The 14091-nt window shown below is 37.1% G+C and overlaps 1 protein-coding gene across 1 annotated transcript; it reads left to right on the forward strand.

Annotated features, from left to right (window-relative positions):
- The first annotated feature begins 4569 nt into the window (after positions 1-4569).
- On the forward strand, positions 4570-8444 carry LOC104102456 (transcription factor bHLH143). Its single transcript, XM_009610165.4, has 4 exons — positions 4570-4738; positions 5630-6249; positions 6364-6509; positions 6604-8444. The coding sequence occupies exon 4, from the start codon at positions 6621-6623 to the stop codon at positions 7719-7721; it is 1101 nt and encodes a 366-aa protein (XP_009608460.1). The 5' UTR covers positions 4570-4738; positions 5630-6249; positions 6364-6509; positions 6604-6620; the 3' UTR covers positions 7722-8444.
- The last annotated feature ends 5647 nt before the right edge of the window (positions 8445-14091 follow it).

A 14091-nucleotide genomic window follows, 5' to 3' on the forward strand; every position in this document is an offset into this window, starting at 1 on the left:
CAAAGGACAATTGAAGTTTACCACTCGACTTGTGGATTATGTAAACTAGGGGAGAAATTATTTCCTCGCTCCTCATTCGCCCGTAGAGATAAGTTTAGATCAGGCCAAACTCTTTCACCTGGAACCTCTTCGGCTAAAACTTCTCCAAAATAACCATCCGATGATTGAGGGATATCCCTACTTTGCCGAACCTCATTATTGCGAACGTCTTCAGCCTTGACGTACATTTCAAACATTTTTATTACAAGAAGTTCCCGATGTTCATCCGGAGTCCTCAAAAAATCTTTCAGAGGTTTATCGTCTTAGATGTTAAATTTAGCATAACAAGCAACTATCTTCCGGTTACTTTAATATTCACCGAACGTTTGCTCACTCATTTTTTTACGTAACGATACAAATGTATCGTACTCCATTGTAAGTAACAACTTAACATGACACTGTGGAGAACAACTATAGCGTACTGAGTTATTCTCCACCACAACCCCATCCCCCCAATATAATTAAACTCTAATTTTTTGCTCTTCGGACATTATAACAAAATACAAAATAACTTAACGAACAAATATTTTGGAAGACCTGAAGGATCGTGAATGGATTTTTACAAAATCCTGAAACTCCTTAAATAAGGAAAAAATCAGTCCAGAGGTACAATTATTTGATGTATAGCGCCTTAAATATGCGCGCTATACCCCTATGAATTATTGGCATGTCAGTTTTGAGCAGATAAATTATTGGTGGGCCCAACTTTTATATATAGCGCGGTGAATAACCGCGCTATATATAAAATAGTACCCAATTTTTTTTTTTTTTTTTTTACCTATTATGGTTGTTAGAGTCCAAAAAATAGCACAATTAGATTTCGGACTCAAGAGACCCCATGGTGGGGTGACAAATACTAGATTAAACGAAAGATCGAGTGAAAACGGCAAGATCAAAGATTTTACTCTCCCCATAAACTAGCTAGTAATTTGGATATAATTAGATCCTGATTCATATTTCAAGTCACTAGGTGCAGAATACAATTTCACCAGCTACTCCTGGATTATAATGGGAACTAATTACTACTAGTATAAAATACATATCTATTACAAAATTTCAATCACATAATTGCACTCTAAGACAATTTGTACGTGCGCTTCTCGTGTCAACAAGCTACATTCGTCCCCTTTTCATGATTGAATTGAAAGAAAAGAGCAAGAAGAAATGACACTAAAATGCAGGCGGCGAGATCAAGATAGTAATACCAAGTATAAGACAGACTGTATAAAAGATTGTAAAGTTTTGGTCATTCGTTTATCTGCCTCGTCTTTAATCAGAAATTCAGGGCCAGAAATGCTAAACCAATGAGTTTTTTGAAGAAGAAAAAATGAAATTATATCTGAGGGTCGGTATAAGAAAGGAACAAAAATGCCTAAATAAATCAGCAAGAAACTAACAAATCCCTCAATTGATGTTAATTGTTGCTTTGTGTCTTGAAAAGTGTAGACTTTAAATATGCGTTGATGTGCCATGTGTTTACTCTATGATTATTCATTGTTTGAAAATTTGTCAATTATACGAAGTGGTTATCAATTATTATTAAGTATGAATCAATCGATTATATTCTATATAGTGGTTGGACCTGCTTTGCCTGAAAGTCCTATTTCAGACCATGGTCTTAATCATTTTATTTTCTCTTTTGTAGTGTGGAGTAGTAATTAAGCTTTTGAAATTGCAATTATGGTTTCTTCTTAACTTTCTAATAATGTTTAATGGACCATTCTCATTCATTGCCTCCTAAAGATACGGCCTGAGTGCTTAAAATTAATTAGTACTATCATGATTCTCATAAATATCGAAGGCACGAGGGACTCAATTTGATTAAATTCATTTTTTGTTCAATTAAACACCTACTAGTTACAACTGAGACCTCCCACAACGAATGTGTTCTTTTCTTTTGCCTAATAATTATATCTTATGTAATTTAAGAAATTAAGTTATGCACTTATAATCATAACTAGTTGTTCTAGATCACGAAAACATCATTTTGTTAATTTTGTTGCACGTTTGTTAAGAACAATTGTTAATACTTTTATTCGTTCATTCTTATGCGACACAATTGGATTGGATCTTGAGTAAATATCACTGTAGTTTATAAATACGCATTGAGCTTAAAATAATTACTCTTTCCTACCCATGCGAAAACTATTTACAATATATACATACCTAATTAAAACTACCCCTACTGTTAGACCCTTGACATAGCTGATCGGCATATGGTCCGGCTGTGGCATGATGACCTTGCCATGGCCTATGTGCGGGGCAATCAACATGCAAAATAATGGGGGCATTGTCAATAGCAACAAATGGTTGTAAGGCTAAAGTGTGACAGACTACACTAAAAACACGAGTGGGGTTGTGTGCAAGCAAAGGCCAAGGTCTTGAGGGGGCAAGACAGGCTGGATGGAAGCTTGACAAGGCAGTGTGGGCAAAGACCTAGGCACTAAGACAAGGCGGTTTAGTGCTAAGGCATTGGCAATACGGTGTTGCCTTGGCTTAGGTGAGCAGACTGGCACCTAAGTATGTTTTGGGCAAACGACTTAGCAAGGGAAATGGTATCATGTCTTAGTGACTTGATGCAATATGAGCTATGGCATTGGCAAGGGCAGACTTGATCAAGTTGGGGCAACTTGACATGAACAAGTGATTGTGGCAGCGGGCGTGTGTGCGGCTAAGTCATAGGCAACAAGCTGTGGCTATGACATTGGGGTGGAGCACTGTCAAAAGGGCATGGTTGCGCACAATGCCAGCCTTGGACGCACAATAATTGACCAAAACACGCACATGCAATGCACAAGGAGCGGTTACCAAGTTTGTTGGGCATATGGCTGTGCAGTTAGGCGGTTATAACTGTCTTGTCCAGGCGTGGCTGATCATGGGGTTAAATGGATGCACGTTTTTAATCATGTTAGATCATGACATGCACGTTTTTGATAATGTTTGATCATGGCCTATCAGTTAGGGGATGTCAACTGAAATAGAAAAACTGAATAGAGCTTACTGCACTATATTTATGTATGCTAGCAGAACCTAAAAACGTCTAAGTGCCTAGGGAGGGAAAACGGGGAGGATGTAGGCATATGGTTGTCTATGTCAAGGCTTGAGCATGGAAAATTATGTGCCATTGCCTTACCAAAATTAGTGGGTAGCACAAAATGCCTTAGGCAGGGGCTTTTATAAGGCAGATTGTGCAAGTGCCGGAAATTCTGTGAGTTGGTGACTGCCAAGCATGGCAAAACTTTGCCAAACTTGAGATTTTTCTTTGTAATTCATTTATTATAAAAGGTTGGGAAAGGGTTCTCATAATTCTGTGTGTGCCTTAAAATTATTCTAAGTGCTAAACCTCAAAAGAGAAAAGAAATCGGGCGAGGGCTGAGTCAAGTAGGGACTTGACTGCCGCACAGTGGGCAGGCTTTCGGCGGACAGAAAATGCTCCCGTGATAACTAGTATCAGAGCGGAGCAGGTTCGTAACGAGTACAAGATGGACATGAACAAGACGACAAGACAAGGGATCAGTGTGCTTGTTCGTGGAAGGGACTGTCCGTGCTTAGAAAAATTCATTAAAGGCAAGCAAGGCAGTGATGCAAAATTTCGAGTTGTTGGTACCAAAATCAGCAGTGGATTCTTTCAAATTAGGCCAGTTGCGTACGGGATTTGCTGTGGGAATGACAGACAGTAAAAGCAAATGAGAAAAAATGTTGCACTTGAGGGCATGTACAACATAATTCTTAAAAGGGTGCTGAACTTGTGATGTCTTTGCAAATGGCGAGCATGTGGTGAGATTGTTCGACGAGGGCGTCAAATTCAACTAGTTGGGGTGGTTTGTTAGACCCTTGAAGAAGCTGACCGACATATGGTGTGATTGTGGCATGATGGCCTTGCCATTAGCGTATGTGCGGGGCAATCAACATGCAAGACAATGGGAGCGTTATCAATAGCAAAAAATGGTTGCAAGGCTAAGGTGTGATGGATTACACTAAAAACACGAGTGGGGTTGTGTGCAAGCAAAGGCCAAGGTCTTGAGGGGGCAAGACAGACTAGACGGAAGCTTGATAAGGTAGTGTGGGCAAAAACCTAGGCGCTAAGACAGTGAGCCCATGGTCTCTTCGTAAAATTAGATATTTTATGTACATATTTTCTAAAATTGGTATGATATTAATTATTGACACCCATATTCCAGGGAGGTGACACCCATATTACAAGAATGTTAAATGATACACTTGGTTTAAGGTTGTGTCACGTCCAAATTTCATTTTAGTAAATCAAATTATTTGAATTCTTGAGACTTGATCTATAAAATGACATTATAATGACGTTAAATATAACAGAAAATCAATTTATATAAAATATAAAACACTTTTTTTCCAAAGATTAAACAACATTTGAGACGTCAATGAAAAGAAAAAAAAAAGGAAAATATGAAAGAGAAAAAAAGAAAAAAGGCAAGAAAGGTTAATATTGTACTTATGACTCTAGTGAAGGGCAATACTGTCATTGGAATATGTATATATAAGACCATCAATCCCCAAGCTGCAACACTTCCTTCTTTTTTCACCTGCTCTACTACCTACTATCTGAATTCTGAAACCATAAAATCTGTTCACATTCTGCTTCTGCTTCTCTCTCTCTTGAAATCATTTTTGAACATTTTTGCATACTGTTTGCTGGTCAATATACTCGTCTTGGATCTCTTCCCTCGTAAGTTGTTTCAGCTGCATTTTTCTTATTATGCACATCATTTATGCTTAATGTTCATACCATAAATGTTTCTAACCCCTTTGATTTATCTGGTTTGCTTAAAGTTATGATTTTTGAAATTGAGAAAAACCCCTTGAATCAGTTTGTCATGTTTAGGTTTTCTGGATGTTTTTCTGAATTCTTGTTTTTGTTTTTCTGTGTGTGTGCGCTTGCCTCTTCGAAAGTCTTTCAGAAGCATTTGATTGATGGGGTTTCCCTTGCAAGATTTAATCTTTCAGTTATACTTTTACTGTTGAGATGTCTAGCTGCGCTTCTTTTTAATTTTTTACAGTCATTGTCTAAATTTTAGGATTTTTTTCAAATTTCCAGTTTTTTTTTTTTGGAAGTCATACGAACTCAAAGAGAGCTGTATCAGTGACATGCTTTGGCGTATGTATCCATAGTGCTACGGATTCAATCAAATCCAGTATTTTTGATACGGAATGTGTATATATAGAGAAATGTGTGTGTAAAACAAAATTTCAACAAAAAATGGATTTTGAACCAATTATTTAAGAGTGTAGTGAGTTCAGTCATCACTGCTAAGAAATCTAAAGGTTGATTAGGTTTTTGATTTTTTTTTTAATTTATAGTTCTTTGAGGTTGATTGGTGTTAAAGACAAGGTTACTGCACATGCCTAGAATTCTATTTAGTCTTTAGTTTTATTTTGAAATATTTTTTATATGAAATCGAATAAGTGATATGTTTCATGTACTTTTTGTGGGGAAAAAATGAGTTGTTGTCCAGTCATTCACACAGTTGTTTCTCTGAAGGGATTTAGTGATATTCACATTGCAAGCTGTTTAGTTGTTCTGGTTCATGACTAATGCATATGTTGTCTAATATTTCAGGTAAACTAACTTCATATTGACATCCTTTCATAGTTGTGGCAACTTCTGCAGTTTAAAGAAGCTACAACATGCGGTGGCTGAGCCTGTCAATTGATGTGTTTTCTTATGTCATCCCCTTGAACTTATTTTGCAGGGTGATCCTATAAATTATTTCTCCTATTAAACCAGCTTTTTTATCTACCATTCTCTTCATCTTCCTCTTCCCTTTAACCAGTCAGTTTTGTCTCTTTGCTTGTTATATCTGTATGATTAGCTGAAAGACCACTGCAAAGAAAATTTAAATCCTCTTAGTCCTGATTTTGATTCATTGGCACTTTGTCATCTCTGTGACCCAGTTTAGGTCTTTTCAGGGTTCTTTTCCTATACTGCGATTTCCTCAACCTTCTCCTTTCTTGTAATCTCCATTTTCCTACGAAAGATAGTATTTTGTTACTCTTGGGCTACAGTGTTATCTCTCCGCATAGATTTTGAATTTCATTGGAAGGTCGAAAGTAGTTATGGTGTGCCAAGCAGCAGGACAAACAAGATTTCGGGCCTTAAAGCATGAGAGTGGAATCACAGGGAAAGCAACCATTGTAGTTAGAGTTATAGCATGTTTTCAACCATTGCAGAATTGCCAGGTTCGTTCACATTTTTGCCTCACTTATGGGAAATTTAAGTGTTGCTTTTCAGTTGTGGGTTTCAATGATGTAATTGAAAGGCTACCTAACTTACAATCTGTTTTTGCTTACCAGGCTGAATACTTCCGTCAGTTGTTGAAGCCTGTAACGTAGATGCTCTGAGTTCACGCTTTTGTCTTAATCCAGCTTTATAGTATTTTCTTCTTATTTACGTCCTTAAAGAGTAATTTGAAGTGGAATTTATACAACCCATATAACTGGTATGCGTCTTAGTCTTTGGTGCTGCTATCTGTGTTAAACTTCTATTGATTTTGTTGTGTATTTCCATCTAAGTTCTTGCATTATGCATGTTAGGTTTCTCTTCTGTCTAGATGGTTACAACCAGCAAGCTCAATTGTTACCAGCAGGATCCGGCATGGACTTCACCGAATTTGAACCATGCAACTGCATTCTTACGGCATGGACATAACCTTGGTGTTCCATCTCTGTATAGCCCTTGCATATGTGCTGCAAATGCAGTTTCTCCTAGGCCATCATGTTTCGCCCCTGGTTTGCCAAGTTCTAAGGCAGCCAATCAGAATGGAGTCAAATGGCTGCCAAGCTTAGCTCCTCCCAAAAATGAGTATCCGAACGATACTAGCTTTTTACTTCATCGCTTGATAGGATTAGATTCCCCACCAACTGATGCATCTGCAAATTCTCAGAAAAGGTTCCTCATTTGTGATCAGTCTGGGAGTCAAACTAGATTTTACTTTAGTCAAGGTCGCCCTCTTGAAAATGAAGTAACTACACCGAAAGAACATGCTTATGGTTTGTATTATGAGAACCTGACTGCTGTAGTTGAGCGAAGATCTCCTGTGAAACCCATTATTGAAGATAAATTGGAGGAAAGCTACATAAATGGTGAAGAAAGTAGTATGCATGAAGACACAGAAGAAATCAATGCCTTGCTCTACTCTTCTGATGGCACTGAAGTGGACGAAGATGACGATGATTGTGGTGAGGATGATGAAGTAACTAGCACGGCTCGCTCTCCTTGTGCAAACAATGGGGGCTGCGGCTGTGGTGAGCATGACAAACTGTCTGAGGAACTTACAGAAGAAGTTGCCAGTTCTGATGGCCCATGTAAAAGGCAAAGATTGCCAGATGGCGGGCACAAGAAATCATCATCCATAGAATCTAGATGGGCCGATGATGATGATGATGATGATGATAATGTGGAATCAAGATGTGTTAAAGGCTCACTTCCTCTTAGGAAGAAGGATGAGGAGGATCATGATTTGAGCACAAGGAAAAGGAAAGCTAAAATTCGTGAGACCTTGAGAATTCTTGAGAGCTTGATTCCTGGGATAAAGAGTAAGGACCCATTGTTGGTTATTGATGAAGCAATTGATTACTTGAAGTCTTTGAGGGGCAAAGCCAAAGCTTTAGGAGTTGGGCTCCCTCAAGAGTACCCTCCATCTTCTTGTTAAAGAAAAGAGTATCAGTATCCAACCCCTACAACGTTAGCATTGTGGATTTTAGGGGGTAACGTTGCTTGAACATTAATCTATTTGTTAAAATAGTTAAATTGTGAAGCATTTGCCATTTTCATCAGTCCTTCAGTGCAACAAGTATTATGAACCACCAGAAGTGAAGAGTCTTAGTGGAATGTCTTTTACTTGCAAGGGGTGAAATAAAAGGGATTATTTTTGAGTTTTTTGTGGAGTAAGAAAGGGTAGCAATTTCAAAGTTCCAACTCATGAGTGTACAGTAAAAGAGGGACCCTTTAAAATTCTTGAGAAAACCCTTGGATTCAATGCATGCGCATTTGGTAATTGAGGCCCACAATCCACCTCAATATGTTTCTTGATTTGAATGACTGTTATGATGTGTTGATGTTTCTGTTGATCCCCACAAAGGATAGTGATGGCAACTACTGTTGAAGGGTAGCGCATGGAAAAAGGGAGGGGCCTGCCCTCTAAAGCTTATCATGAAAAGGCTGATTGAGAAACATGATCAAATCTTGTCTTAAAATTTGGTTTGTTCCCACTTGTAGTTGGAGAGAGTTGTGAGTCTTTTTCTAAGCGTGGTGTCTTTTTATGAGCCTCATGGACCCTTTGTGTTTCATGCTATTATTATTGCTGTGTGTGTTGTCTTTATGCTTTTACCACTTATATAAAACTAATAATAAAATATAGCTTGCTTTATTATTATTATTTGTTTTGTTTTGTGCATTTTGTCTATTTTGATCATTATGTGGTTTTGTCTATTTTAAGGGTTAGCACTACTTAAAGAAAGTTTTAAATGGAAAAAAATATTGGATCGTTTGCTGCTTACAAGTAGAATGAGAGTTTTCCCTCATGGGAGAGGCAATGAGACTGGAACCTATTTGAACTTGAATCATTGCCTGCTAAAAAAGGTTTACTGTTATCAACGAACATGGGGTATTTTTTCCATAAGGAGAAAAATTTAAGTCCTTATAAAACTGGGAGAAAAATTAAAGTTTTATGGGATTAAATTCTATACACTGATGTAGAAAAGTTTTATACCATCAGAATATTTGCAAAAATTTCATTATACTGTATGTGGATGTAAATGAAATCCTAGACGTATTAGCATGACCATGAAAAGTTGCGGCGCTCATATCAACATAATCACAGTATGCAGGACATTCTCTTCTTTGAAAGTATTGCAAGTTATGATTCAGATTTTGAAATCAATGGAAAGGGTGTAGAAAAGTGCAATCGGAAAAAGACCTCCCTTATCATTTTCCTTTCTATGATTCTTTAGAAAGAAATATAGAAATGGTATATGATTTAGAACTTGACACCAATATCTCATCTTTAATCACTTTCATGAAACCTAATACCTACCTAAATGCAACCAAAAAAAAAAAAAAAAAAAAGAGGGAAAAAACAAATGAGCTTAGATCAATTGCCTATCTTAAAAGTATTTACAATTTCCAAGCCGAATAGGTAACAAAATGTAAACTATTAGTCCTATGATATGACGACAAGATAACACAATGGACTCCAATAAGGAAAAAGAAATACATAGTATATACTTAGATATACCAAACACACCCTAGGGCTAGAGTTAGTTCCTATTGATTTGTGCAAGTCTTCTGGGGCCATGACAAAATCTGAACTCCAAATATAATAGATGAATAATTCAAGATCTTATAAACCATATATGTGCTCTTGTATACTTAAAGTGAAACTTCATATATCTCATGATGATTATTAAGGTATTTAAACCTTCGAAAAGTGTAAGTATATGTTCAGGACAAAGGAGAATCGTTAAATGAGCAGTATCATTGGAAATTAACGAGTACAGCCGGAGGCGGATGGAGCATATTAACACCAGGTTCATCTGAACCCAATACTTTCGGTGCCGAGCATATATTTATGTGTAAAAACTCACTAAAATTGTAACAAATAGTATATTTGAACACATAATTTTGAAAATGTAATAGGGTCGATACCAAGAACCTTAAATGTTGAACCTGTAAAGTTTAAATTCTGGATTCGTCTCTGAGTACAACATATATATTAATTGCCTGTCAAAGAACCGCCTTGTTTGTTACCTAGTGAATGTCATGGAGAGAGTCAGTTCCCAAGTTTTTATCCCCTAATGTTTTTCATGTCACATGCATTTTGTACATAGAACAGTGGTGGAGTCAATTCCCTAACTAATTCGGCTTCGGATTTGGATTTGGATTTGGTCAAATGATCGATTGATTGATTAATTTTTTGGACTAAATTTATTTGTTAATAGTAAATATTAACGTAAGATTATCCGTATTTGTAAACGGATATTTTCCAATCCGTGTATTGATAATTTGGCAGCCGGATAATGGTCTTCCCACCATGAAGTGCTTGCTCCACAAACATGAAGTGCTTGCTCCACAAACATGTAATGCTTGCTCCACCATGAAGGGTGGACGTTTGGTCTTGCACTCCTTCTTGGCTGCTATATATATGAGCAGCAAATGTTGAAGAAAGATACTCAACTCAACATACAATTCGCTCAACAAATTGGCTATACATTGCATTCCTTCCTCTCAGAACTTCCATACGTTTTTCTGAGTATATACTCCTTCGTTCTGCATTGTTTTTTTAACTTCAAACAAAGCAACTGTAAGTGTGATTTGCTACCGAACTTTGTGTTCGCCGAAACACTGGGGTTTGAAGTACCGCTACACCAGTGTGTTATTCGTTCTATCCTGGGAGGAAATAATCCATTACCTTGGGTACTAGGAGGGGATTAAATTCCTTAAGGAAACACTGTGAATTCAGTGGGCTCGAATTTATTATTATTGTTTCATTACGTTAACTTATATTTTGCAGAATTAATATTTACAAATACAGCAATATTGACCGGGAATAACAATCTTAAGGAATTTAATATTTATTTCTGTACTTGTGTTATTCTTATTATTCTGCAAACTAAAACCTTTGTGGTTTGTGTACTCCCGTTTTGGAGAGTTAAGCCTTCGTGGCGTTTTGTTGGATATTAAAATCTACGTGATTTTTACTCCAGTTTGAAAACGTGTATTAAACGTTTGTTTGTGTCATTCTTTTACAGAAAAGATGATGACTGAAAACGAAAATCAAGCTGTTCCGATGGCGACTGCCAACGCAACGACAAGCCGAACACCGGCGTTGGCACCGGCAGAAAAACCCAGAAAATTTTCCGGGATTGATTTCAAACGCTGGCAGCAGAAGATGTTCTTCTACTTAACTACGTTATGTCTACAGAAGTTCATCAAGGAAGATGTTCCTGATCTGCCGGATAAAACTCCAGATAATGAACGCTTTCTCGTGATTGAAGCGTGGAAGCATTCTGATTTTTTATGCAAGAATTATATTCTTAGCGGACTGGATGATAATCTGTATAATGTATACAGTAGCATGGAGACATCCAAAGAATTGTGGAATGCGCTTGAAAAGAAATATAAGACTGAAGATGCCGGGATGAAGAAATTCGTTGCCGCAAAATTTCTGGACTACAAAATGATAGATAGCAAGTCTGTTATTACTCAAGTCCAGGAATTGCAAGTGATTATTCATGATCTACTTGCTGAAGGTCTTGTAATCAACGAAGCATTCCAAGTAGCAGCAATGATTGAGAAGTTGCCTCCGTTGTGGAAGGACTTCAAAAATTATTTGAAACACAAACGAAAGAAAATGTCCCTTGAAGATCTCATTGTTCGGTTGAGAATCGAAGAGGACAATAAAGCTGCTGAAAGGAGAGGCCGTGGAAATTCAACAATAATGGGAGCAAATATTGTTGAAGCTAACAAAAAGAGGAAGAAGGCTTCTGGTCCGAAATACAACCCAAGCAAGAAGCGGTTCAGTGGAAACTGCTACAACTGTGGGAAAATCGGACACAAATCTACGGAGTGTCGTGCTCCGAAGAAAGACAAGAAAAGGGGTCAAGCAAACATGGTAGTAAACCATGATGATGTTGATAACTTGTGTGCCATGCTCTCTGAATGTAACTTGGTGGGAAATCCTAAACTGTGGTGGTTTGATTCAGGAGCCACTCGCCATGTTTGTGCAGTTAGAGAGGCTTTTGCTACCTATGCTCTTGCTGAACCCGGAGAGACAGTTTATATGGGAAATGCTTCAACAGCAAAAGTTGAAGGATATGGGAAGGTATTTCTAAAAATGACTTCTGGCAAGGTCATGACTTTGAACAATGTCCTTCATGTTCCCGAAATGAGAAAGAATTTAGTCTCTACTGGACTTCTTGTTAAGCACGGTTTTAAGTGCGTTTTTGTATCCAACAAGGTTGTAATTAGTAAGAATGGAATATTTGTGGGAAAAGGTTACCTCACCGAGGGCCTTTTCAATCTAAATGTAATGGTTGTTGAAAATAATAATAATATTTCAGCTTCTTCTTACTTACTTGAGTCAAATGATTTATGGCATGTACGTTTGGGTCATGTCAATTATAAAACCTTGCGGAAAATGATTAACTTGGAAGTACTGCCCAAGTTTGAATGCGAAAAATCAAAATGTCAAATATGTGTGGAATCTAAGTATGTTAAACATCCTTATAAGTCAGTTGAAAGGAATTCAAATCCTTTAGACTTAATTCACACAGATATTTGTGACATGAAGTCAATACCATCTCGCGGTGGAAAGAAGTATTTCATAACTTTTATTGACGATGGTACTCGATATTGCTATGTTTACTTACTGAATAGTAAAGATGAAGCAATAGACGCATTCAGGCAATACAAAAATGAAGTTGAAACGCAACTTAACAAGAAAGTAAAAATGATAAGAAGTGATAGGGGTGGTGAATATGAATCTCCTTTTGAAGAAATATGTTTAGAATATGGAATTATTCATCAAACAACAGCCCCTTACACGCCCCAATCTAATGGGATTGCGGAAAGAAAGAATCGCACATTAAAGGAGATGATGAATGCGTTGTTGATAAGTTCTGGTTTGCCACAGAACTTGTGGGGGAAGCCATTCTTACGGCTAATCGAATATTAAATCGAGTACCCCATAGCAAATCACAATCCATTCCTTATGAACAATGGAAAGGAAGGAAGCCCAACTTGAATTATTTTAAAGTGTGGGGGTGTTTGGCAAAAGTGCAAGTTCCTAAACCCAAAAGGGTAAAGATAGGACCGAAAATCGTTGATTGTGTTTTCATAGGATATGCGACAAATAGTAAAGCATATCGATTTCTGGTTCATAAATCAGAAAATCCCGACATTCATAATAATACGGTTATAGAATCAGATAATGCTGAGTTTTTTGAAAATATATATCCGTATAAAAAGGAATGTGAATCGTTTGGTGAAGGATCTAAACGACCTCGGGAAGAAACAAAAGAAAGTACATGTAATCAGGAGAATCCAAGACGTAGTAAACGTCAAAGAACGTCTACTTCATTTGGACCAGATTTTGTGACTTTCTTATTGGAGAATGAGCCTCAAACATTTAAAGAAGCTATGACTTCTTCGGAATCATTGTTTTGGAAAGAGGCAGTCAATAGTGAAATAGAATCCATATTGAACAACCATACATGGGAATTGGTTGATCTTCCTCCTGGAAATAAACCTTTGGGTTCTAAATGGATTTTTAAGAGAAAAATCAAAGATGATGGCACTATTGATAAATTCAAGGCAAGGCTCGTAGTCAAAGGGTATAGACAACGAGAAGGTCTAGACTACTTTGATACATACTCTCCAGTTACAAGAATTACGTCCATACGGATGTTAGTAGCATTAGCTGCAGTGTATGGTCTTGAAATTCATCAAATGGATGTTAAGACGGCCTTCTTAAATGGAGAGTTGGAGGAAGAAATTTACATGGAACAACCTGAAGGGTTTGTGGTTTCAGGTAAAGAAAAGAAGGTATGTAGACTTGTTAAGTCTCTTTACGGACTAAAACAAGCACCCAAACAATGGCATGCGAAATTTGACCAAACAATGTTGTCAAATGGTTTTAAGATAAATGAATGTGATAAATGCGTGTACATTAAAAATGTTCCAAATCACATAGTCATTGTTTGCCTATATGTGGATGATATGTTGATAATGAGTAATGACATTGCCAACATAAATGCTACTAAGCGTATGCTCAATAGCAAGTTTGATATGAAAGACTTGGGAGTTGCTGATTTAATTCTGGGAATTAAGATCAATAAGACTCCTCAAGGTCTGGCATTGTCACAATCTCATTATATTAAGACAGTACTTGAAAAATTCAAGCACTTGGGCTTTAAAGTTGCAAAGACTCCAATTGACGTGAATCTTGCATTAGCAAAGAACAAAGGCCAAAGCATATCACAATTGGATTATGCTCGTGTATTGGGATGCTTAATGTATATCAT

This window comes from Nicotiana tomentosiformis, chromosome 1 (genome assembly GCF_000390325.3).
Source record: "Nicotiana tomentosiformis chromosome 1, ASM39032v3, whole genome shotgun sequence".
Taxonomy (NCBI): domain Eukaryota; kingdom Viridiplantae; phylum Streptophyta; class Magnoliopsida; order Solanales; family Solanaceae; genus Nicotiana; species Nicotiana tomentosiformis.

Bases quoted from the DNA above. Each gene is read 5' to 3' on its own strand.
- LOC104102456 (XM_009610165.4), top strand. From the start codon at position 6,621: ATGGTTACAACCAGCAAGCTCAATTGTTACCAGCAGGATCCGGCATGG.